The sequence below is a fragment of the Gavialis gangeticus genome, unplaced genomic scaffold, assembly GCF_001723915.1.
Source record: "Gavialis gangeticus isolate Ggan-Ray unplaced genomic scaffold, GavGan_comp1, whole genome shotgun sequence".
Lineage (NCBI taxonomy): Eukaryota > Metazoa > Chordata > Crocodylia > Gavialidae > Gavialis > Gavialis gangeticus.
Window position 1 is genome coordinate 5,145,661 of NW_017728997.1, and position 10,311 is coordinate 5,155,971.

General features: G+C 42.8%; 1 protein-coding gene across 2 annotated transcripts in view; it reads right to left on the reverse strand.

Annotated features, from left to right (window-relative positions):
- The window catches only part of ITPR1 (inositol 1,4,5-trisphosphate receptor type 1), a 327,597-nt gene that overhangs the window by 94,548 nt on the left and 222,738 nt on the right, over positions 1 to 10,311 (reverse strand). The window contains exons 39-40 of one of the 2 annotated variants that reach the window (XM_019504707.1): positions 7,431 to 7,561; positions 5,870 to 6,062 (exon numbers count right to left, since the gene is read on the reverse strand). In XM_019504707.1, coding sequence (XP_019360252.1) covers positions 5,870 to 6,062; positions 7,431 to 7,561 — 324 coding nt within the window. The remainder of the gene's footprint in view (positions 1 to 5,869; positions 6,063 to 7,430; positions 7,562 to 10,311) is intronic. The other variant, XM_019504708.1, reaches the window with a different exon arrangement.

A 10,311-nucleotide genomic window follows, 5' to 3' on the forward strand; every position in this document is an offset into this window, starting at 1 on the left:
AAGTGACAAACACATAATCAGCAGGTCAGGAAATGCATCCAAACTGACTCTGACCCCAACCCAAGGATGGGACTCTCCTAAATGCACAAAGACAACACGCCATAGGGACAGGTGCCATGCACAGGGCAGCAGCACGACAAAGGACGCGTGTGTTTGTTCTTTTACATAATAGTACTGAAGGTGATTTCTGAGAAGGCACCTATTTCTGCATTTCACAGGAGGCTGCATCACGCTCCCAAAGGCAGCTCTGAGGTTTCCTTAAAGTAAATGAAATATAATGGGAGAGGGGGCAAAGGCAAGAGGAGCGGGGAAGGGGGGTTATGCCATTTTTAGTTAAGTGGACAGTAAGCATTTGCCCAGTTAATTTGTGTGATCTTTGGCCTTTTGGGACCCTTTGATTTGACCTTTTCTCTGCTTTTCTTATAAATCCTGATGAGCCTTCTCTTTGCATATCTGAGCCCTTCCCCGACAGAAACAATGAGCTATTTCAAGGCTAATTAGAAGCGCCCTCAAAATTTCCATAAGCGTTTCAACTCCTAAGGAAACTCGGGATAAACCGAGGCAATTCTAGAAGTCAGAATTAGTTTAGTTTGGCTAAAAAGGTGCTGTCCCATTCAGTTAGCCGTATGGAAACTCGCGTCTAGGAAAGAGAGGCATTCCCATTGTTTAAATGATCCAGCTAAAGCTCACCCACAGGCCTCTCACCATTATAAAACATCCAGCAATACCAAGTGGAGTGTGCTCACACGCCTAACCAATAGGTGTTGCTATTTCAATCTCTTTCCCACAAAGATATCTGTTCTTCCATTAATGCCTAAAGGGAGTTACCCGGGAACTCCCATTATTAACCCCAACAGAATCATCACATGCGAAGCCCTGTGTGTGTCAGTGGAAAAACTGCCCGACTGCAGGCTGCACGCATTTCCCATGTGAAATGGGGAGCTGAGAAAATACCACGCAAGGACATCACATTTCTGGCTTTGCTGCCAAGAAATCCCTTTTACGTAACCAGCCAACATCCCAACAGCTTTTCCTTAGCCTTGAAGGGCTCTTGACAGAAGCAGTAAACACATGCAGACACGGCATAAGATGAGCTTGTTCAGAATACCAGCTGGTCTCAACTGCTTGCAGTAACGCATGTATATTTGCCATGAAATTCAGATGAACATTTCAGGTTAGAAGTGGAAGGCTGATCTTGCCAGGTTGAGCTCCAGCATTGGGAGTTGTGTGTACTGCTAGCACCATCAGTGTTGCAGTTCAGCTCCTTACAAGTGCAGAAGCAGCTCATTCCACACGCACAGCCCTTACTGTGGATTTACTGAAGTACTCACTAATTTGCAACTCCTCAGGAAGTGAATAAAAAGCAGAAGATGACAAAGACAGACCACAAAAAGTATTCTGTTCATTTTGACTAGCTGAGTTTTCGTAATAGGCAAGTAAAAAGTTTTGTGGTACGTTTTAGAAAAATAATTAAGTCTTAGTAATAGGAGACATCAACGTTCTGCACTCTGCTATTAAATCTTTCCTGCTCTGTAGTGAGAAACTGCTGTGGAAACCTGTGAATTGAAAGCAGAGTGAACGAGTGACTACAAACTGCAGTGGTCTGCAGGGGAAATGCTTCTCCCAGGACCTCACCAAGCCTTTCTGTATTTTTCTGGCCAAGCAGCGCCTTCAGAAAACAGGGAAGGAAAAACAATGGTATATTAAACTGATGCCTTATCTTGGCGTGGTTAATTTAGGCATAATTTTGTAATTACTTTGGGAGAAGGAGAGACAAAGCCACAATTTTAATACATAATAAACCTCCCAAGTCATTTTGATGTGTAAATGCCAAGCCAGCTGTTCTCCCAGAAGTTAAGGTTTGTGGTTAGCATTTTTCTGCATTAACATTTTAATGATTTGGCTTTTATGACTCCAGTCACGCTGAAAGAGCAGTTTGCTGAAGAGGAGTTAGTCTTTCTCCACAGTGCAATAAGTCCTGGAGGACCCAGTCACAGGGTCCCTACTGTATTTAGTTTTGCACAAGGAAAACTGTATATTCCAGGGAGCCCACAATCCAGCATTATGACAAGAAACACCTGGTGGATAAAGCTAACGAGGGAGGATGGGCTGAGGAATATCTTCATACATTAACAATACCTGTCACTTAAGCAGTCTACCAATTGGACTGTTTGAATCCTCAGCAAGTAATACATCCGTGGCACACCTGTTTCATGGGGTACTTTCTGCATAGTCCCATCTACCGTATGCATGCCTCCCTCATCTCCTGGGTTTAACTTCATCTCCTGGGTGTCTGCAATGCCGTGATCCTTGGTGTCCTTCTGCATTTTGAATCAATTCATCCGAAAGAAACCTCCCCCAACCAGCACCATACCTAGACTCCCAGTGGTCCTGGACAAACTTTTAGTATCGGGCCCCCTTCGCCAAAGCTAAAAATAACCATCACCATTTTCAGGCCCCCTTTCTGTCTGGGCCCCGGGGGGCTGCCCGGTTCACCCATGCCTGTGTCTTGTCCTGCCCCCAACTCTTCCAAGAAGGAAGTACTTTTTTACCATTTTGTCAGTATGCTTATTCCCCCCCCCCCACCATAACTGTTGGCTGCACAGATAATTTTCCTACCTGGGGACACTCACCAGGCGGCAACCCCTAAATGGGAGAGGGTGGAAAATGCTATTTTGGTTTGCCAGAAGTAGCATCTTAAAAGGCTAGAATGCAGCCGAAGTTGCCAAGGTTATAACATGTGTATGTGAAAGTGCAATATTTACCAGAACCACCCCATGCCAACAGCTTGGTCCTGAACAAGTAATTATTTTACAGATTCTCACCTAGCAGCAAGTTTACATCATCGAGTGGAAATGAAATGGTGCGTCTTTTGGGTTAAAAGAGTCTCTGGCAACAGACATGAACATTTTCCTGTTTGTTTTGACTAGATGACCCAAAGGATTTGTTTCCAGCTTCAACTCTAAATCTACATATACCAAGGAAGCAACCGTATGCACACTGTTTATTTTAATGTTTCCAAATAAACTCATTCCTTCGTTTATCATGCTGGATTGTGTCACGGTTGCCCGGAGCTGGCAAGCCAAGCTCACGGTCGTGGTCACGGTGGGGCGGCCGGGTGGTGGCAAATTGGATACGGAACAGGCGGGATTTTTGGCGTGGAGTTCTGAGGCACGTAATCGTAGTGGTTTTAAACAAAGGTAATTTATTTGACTTACGCTTAGCGGCGTAGGTAGAGTTGCTTTCTTCAGTTACAGTAAATACAAACAACAGAGGGGTCCGTTGGCCCACGGGGTTCTTAAGTGAGCCCTTGCTATCTAGCCGGAGCTAGGGGCGGCTGCTCAACTTAATAGTCCCAGGGCTGGTCAACGGCTCATTTAAGGAACAGGACAAACAACAAAACTGTAACGATGACGAACGGAGACTGAATCGTGACGCCAGTCCAATGGACAAAACGGGTGGTCGAAGGAAAAGCCGAGGTCAGGAGCCGAGAGATGATGCAGCGGAGGGATGAGCCGGATCGTGGTTGATAATGGAAGCCGAGGTCAGTCAAATGCCAGGTAAGTAAAAGCTAGAATCAATGTCGGAGCCGTAGAAGCAATCGAAGTCGGAGTCAAAGCCAGTAAGTTCAGTAATCGGAACAATCGGTACACGAGGAGACGAAATCAAAGGTATGAATCCGCTGTGTGAGATTGTGAGGAGAACCGGGGGACTGACTCCCAAATCGCTCTCTGCCTCGCAGTCTCTGCTAACAGCAGCCTCTGCTACAGACAGCACACGGTCTCTCACCACGCTCTCACTAACGACGCCCACACAACAGCCCACACCTTGGTGGGGGCTCACAGGTCTTTATACTAATTTTAGTGGCCAATCAGATCCTATCCTGCAAAGAAATTTCTAGTCAGATTATGTCATGCTGCAGAAAGACTGAGCATGCGCCTGGTCAGGTTTTGTGGGCAACTGAGCATGTGCGAAGCTGAAAAGTAGGTCACGGATGACTGACAGGCCCAGGGGTCGACCAGAGGGCATGCAGCCTAGGCTGTCTGCACATGTCAGGATCGACTCTCCTGTATTGGCAGCACCCAAATCTAATAATTTTCATTGACAGATTGGTAAAGGATTTGATTTTCCTACCAACATGATGAGGTGGGAGGTTACATCAGGATGTGGGCCACTGCTAGGAAGACGAAAGCCCCGGGTTTTTAATACTTGAACAAAAGGAACCTTTAACAGCAATAATCTGGATGGAATTTATTATTAACATGTAAAGGTGATGTGGGGCTCTTCTTGCTTCATTCACTCCTTTGTCTCAAAGCAAGTTGGACAGATCATGGAAGAGCACTCTATGCTCTCTCACCTCCCAAAGTAAATACTAAATATGGGGCTTGGGAAGAGAAAAAGGACAGCAGAAGCCAATCTCCCTTCTTCTAGCTTATTGCAAAAGTTTGCCATGTATGAAAGGGGTGACACTACTGAGAGTGGAGCTGTAGAGAGCAATTAAAGCAGTCTGGTAGCTCGGTGTTGTGCCGTCACATTTCGTTTAATGACATTGACCAACAACATTATGTAACACCACAAAGCAGCAGTTAGCACAACTGGCCGTGGTTTTGGGACTGAATTTAGGGATGATTTTAACTAACTAGTCCATCAAACTAGTACACGGCACTAAAGGCTCCTTCTAAACACCCAGAAAGCCATGTCCTTCTAAGTTCTTATTCTATTTTTTTGTCGATCAGACCATGTTCATCACTTGCATTTCTTTTCTTAATATTGGAAGCAACCCTTGGAGAACTCACTGTTTTCCAGGGAAGCCGCAGCTCAGCCATAGCATCTGCTCACAAGGCAAATCCTGACGACAAAAACTGCATTCTACACACGTTTGTGGCTTTTAGCAAAGTTCAATACTCCCCCCTAACAAAAGACTCTGAGCTAATGTCATACTTCACATAATTCTACTAATTTCACATGAGTTATGCTACGTTTGAATTTATAAAATGAGAAACTCACTCATTACTTAATTTTGGGGGGTTTTTTTTTTTTGGTTTTTTTTTAAATAGTTGTGTCCATTACATTAGATTTTGCAAGTACATTTGCTTTTCTAAAAGGGGGAAAAAAAACCCCAACAACTAGGAAGAAATATTTAAGTAACTTTGACTGCATTACCCACATAGCTATACAGAAAGGGCAATAAATATGCTACAAGAACCTATGTTCATGTATTTACCCACAAAAGTTTGTTTTGCGTGCGGAAGAAGAGAAGTTTACTTCTGAAACGTGAACCACCCTTTTATTGTGTGCACACAACTGCACATAAACCCCAGATTTGTCTGTGCTAAGCGATTAGGCCTTCATCTTTCACAGAAGCCAAGCCAAACAAAACCACGTAAATCAATGAAAGGAAGAGCAGCAGGGAGTTAGCTATAATGGATAAATCACAATGTAAAGTGTCTTCCGATTTGAGACCTAGGCTTCTATAGACTTTTACACTTGCTCCACTTGGTAAAGGCAAGCAGTCCGAGTAATTTAAGAAGCAACATTATTTAGCAAGGCATTCCCCTACTTGTCTTGGTAACAACCTGAAACACTTCATTTGTACGGTAAGTAAACTTTTAGATGTTAGTCATTCCTAGCTACGTTGATGCAAGAGTGCCTTGATTAAACAAACAAAACCAAAAATACCTAAATTTTGAACACTATCATACTTGGTAAGCATACTTGCATCACAGCAAACACTGAAACTTCCCTCCACTTCTGGTCTCAAATCATCTACTCAACTCAAAACAGTGACATTTTGTTTGGTTTTAAAAAGCATTAAAAGCAACTTGTATTTTTTATCTCTCAGCTTGATGTTTGTTATTCATTTCCCTACCTGTATCGTTGTATTACCGCCTTCCAGAAGGGCAATGGCTAGGAGAATGCTCTCATGAAATACTCTGTCACTGGTGGCATTCATGATGAGATCTATGACTAAGTTGGATGCCCCTTCCTTGTCCAGATGACACTGGACATCTGCCAAACTCATTTCACCTCGATTCATTGAGCTGGAAACAGAACTTCCCCCTAAAAGTGGTAAAAATCACAACAATCAATCCATCAGTTTAAGATTCAAAAACGTATTGGCATTCTCTCGAAAGATGGAATTAAATGCTTCAGCAAAATAGAAGCAACAAATCTGAACAAATCTCAAATGTATTCACATTATTTAATATGCAGCAACAACGCGTTTCGAGTGAGAGTTCAAGTTCTGCCCCAAGTCACAGGCCAAAATACAGACCAGACAGAATAAGAAATCTGAGTTTTAACCATCAGTTTGACTGAGTCTGAAGGGAAAATAGTGCCACGGAGGAAATGCTCGATACAGCCCAAACCATTTGGAAGCAGACTTTTGTAGTGACTTGAAAACGCAGAGGATGGAGGTGTTGGAGTCCCGAAAGATCATTCCCTACTGACACTTACCCATGGAAAGTACAAGATGAGAGTGGAAGAAAAAACAGAAGCGGGTACATGAAAGGTTAAGTAGTTTAACACTTGCTACATTGTGCACCTGAAGCCCATGGAATTAGAAGGGGGTGAGCTAGTTATTAGAAGAGCAAGATAAAATGTTAGGTGCCATACACGGGCAGGTCAAAGTATATCAGTTTCACAAAGAAAAGAATTGGTTCTATAGGGATTTGAGAGAGACAGTGGCATTTTATTTATTTTAAAAAGGCAAAAAAACCCCCACCCAACCCCTGAATCCATTTAATAAATGGATATTAATGGAATTTTAAGCAACAGGCCCCAAACTAAAAGCATTTACTTTTAAAGGGGTACTATAGAGAACCATGACAGAGGCGATGGAAACTATACTAAACAATAATGAAATTGAAAGATAGTTCCCCATAAGCAAGTTTTCCATTACTCGTGAAAATATGAAAATGAGTTTGTGAGGCTTACTAAAGAAACTCACTCAAGGCAAAAAAACAGATATGGAAAAAGCTGTGGACAATACAAAAAAAAAAAGTTATGCCTGCCTTAGCCCAAAGCAAACTTGAGCTCATCAAGTTTACAACTGTTCCATCAACAGCAGCATTCATTTTTGCTGACTAAGTATAGCCCAGATGGATAAAAACAGTTTAAATTAAGAGAGGCAGGCAATCTGCTTATCTATACACTTCAAAAAATCAAGCCAACTGAGAGGAGTTCAAAAGTTTCAAGAAAGCAACACCAACTAAAGCACGTTAGGACACATCTTCTATCCCATTGTTCAGCGATGGGAGTATACCCTTCTTCCCCATGAAGTTCACAGAAAAGCACTGTGGGAAGTCTCCAGAAAGGCAACAGCTGCCTCACCTGTAAAATATTCAATGTGTTATGGGGAAACAGGCATATACAATATGGCAGGCTCGAGTCATAAAAATCACTGATTAGCAGATGGCACAGCATACCTACCTCCTCCAGCTTTGCTAGTGCCTCCAGCAGATAACGGGCCATTGCCAAAGCTCGTAAGGCTCTCTCTCCTTCCTGCAGGTCTAACATTGCCATAGTAACGGTTGACCAAAAGTTGCCTGAGTGCCTCTCCCTTAATTCAAAGAGGATAATGAAGAAGTCACAATTTGAATTTTAAGAACAAATGGAACTAATGTCTTAATGGAAATGGGAGGGCGCTCATCATGGGTTCAGGTTTACTAGGAGAGGGGGAACCGAAAGGCCAAAAGGTTCAGAAAAAAAAATAAAATTTCAGACCCTAAGAGACCAGAACAGCAGCCTAGACATTGATCCACCCCACAAGTCCTGAATGAGCTTGTGGATACACCCAATACCAGCAACAGCTGAAATCCCGGTGTCATGCTAAAGCTTACTAGCTGCCGTATGCAGATTTTATTTTTTAAAGGAGCGATTTTACTGGAATCCACGAAACAAGCCAGGGATCAGCTTTAAAAAAAAAACAAAACAAAAAAACCCCAAAACACAAAAACACACACACAAAGGTGGCATTTATAGGACCTCAAAACATCATAAAAAGTAGGGAGCAATGAGAAGACAGAAGGGGGTGCCGAGAAAAGAATAAAAACCATGTTTAAAAGCATCATCTTAGATAATCCACCTTTGCTTTGCAAATCTTTCTCCACTTGACAAATACTAGTTGACAGGGGCGGGGTAGAAAACTTCTGAATTAATTTGGAGGAAAGAACCATTTGGCATGCTCCTAGCTCCATTAACGTTTCCAACTTTCCAGATATTTAGGTCACCCAAGAGCATGTTTTTTTCTGTTGCAAACCGACTGGGTATTTTGGGTAGGTAACACAGGAGAGCTCCTACATGTGGCTGGGCAGCAGTCCTCAGATGACCCTCAGTCTCTTAACTGGACTCGTATCCAGAAGGCCCAAAGCAACATTTTACTGCAAGCAAGTACAAGCAGCGCCGGCCAGGAGAACCCAAGAGAGCCTCAGACCGTGACCCACAGCACACGGGTCTAGGACCGGTCCCAGCGGAGTCGACCGAGCGACTGCCACCGACAGATGGACGCTATGCTTGCAAACCGCATAGCTATTTTGATCGTGCTAAAGCTGGCACCATGTTAGCACGGGACTGGTATAAAAACACAACTGGCCTTTGAGCCGAGTGAACACGATATTTATATATAGCCACACATGGAGAGAGACCAGTAACTGTGAAGTTATTCGAGGGGACCTTAAGTGCTTTCCTAACAGGAGTATACTGCAGTTAAAGAGTTGGGCTCCTTGAGTAAGATCTAAAGTGACTTAAGAGTCAAAAAAAAAAAAAAAAAAAAAAAAAAAAAAAAAAAAAAAAAAAAAAAAATCAAACCAAAAAACAAAAACCCCATGCTGGGAAATGGCAAAGTAACCCAAAGAGCAGTCACTTCACCTGCCAAAGTGCATCCAGCACGCCAATTTACAGTTACGTTATTATTAGGCAGATGTTTGCCAGATGCATTCAAAACCACCACTGACAGTACAGCTTTACACTACCCAGTGTTTGCATGAAGCCTTTAAAAACCTTATTTCAATTCACATGTGAATTCACCCGATAGACAGAGCTCTGTGCTGCCGCAGCTAGACTGCTTCTGGTACCTGACCTAGCGAAAGTAACTCTCCCCTACCCTGCAAGTCTCCAGTACAGATTTACCTACAGTAGAAGACAATGAGTCACTTGTGCCCCAGATTAAGAATCCTCTAAACTGCAGTATCTTCATCCTAGGGGAAAAGCAACAATCCTGGGACAGTGCTCTTGTTTAAAGGTGCTTGCTAGGATCCACATTTTATTCTTTAAGATGAAACGTTCAAAACAAGCTTCATTTAAAAAAGGGTTTCCAAGAGGCTGCTTCCAAAAGTTAAAAGACAGAAGAGTACCAGGAACGCTCCCCCATGAAGTGAGCAACGGCTCAAGGAAGCAGAGGCACCTCTGATTCAACCAGTTTAAAAGGAGCACCTCTACCTTGCCTTCCTTCAAGCAACTTGCTTATTGTGGACATGATGCTACAGGATGATCAGTACCTCCAAGATGCGGGTATTTCCTACCATGGCAAAAATACAGGCGAGGCAGGAGCCTACTTCAACAGCCCAACCTAATTAACATCCCACGAGAGCAACTTTAACTGACAATTATATGATGCAGCTTTAGTACATGCTGGAGAGATTTACACCATTCTTGCTGCTCGCAGTGTTGCAGGCGGTAAAGGATGCCTGGCAGAACAAGGTTAAGTGAGACAAAACTCAAGCTATGCCACTGTTTGACATGTGTACTGATTAGAAGGGAAACTTGACATTTATGCATCCTTTATGCCAAGATTAAGTTACAATGGGTTCTCACATTACCATTGTCTTCTGTAAAATTAACTAATCAGTTGTCATAGCAACTGCCATTTAAAATGATAATTTTCACTACCACTGAAGATCAAACACACATCCACTATTGAAAAGCATCATTCAAAACTACCTCCTTCCCACCTGTTTTTGTTTTTTGGTTTTGTCTTTAAATCATTATTACTACAGTTATTCTGCATTTGTTTCTAGCCGGCTTGGGGAAAAAGGCAACTCAAGCTTAGTGGTCAAGATACTCTGGATAAGAAGGAAGCTTATATGGAATTTCTAGCTGTGGCTGTTGTGGTAGACCCAGAGCCACCATTTCCTTGCTACAGCAGCATGCCAAAAGTAGCAATTCTTGTAGAAAAGTATGATAGCATGAGAAAAAAGTGGATGGGAACACATGTCAGTAATTGTATTTTTTTTTCCAGAGAGCACGTTTAGAGTTGGAAACGTTTGGCAATCCATTTTTCAATACCATTTGGAGCTCCACTTGAAAAAGAAA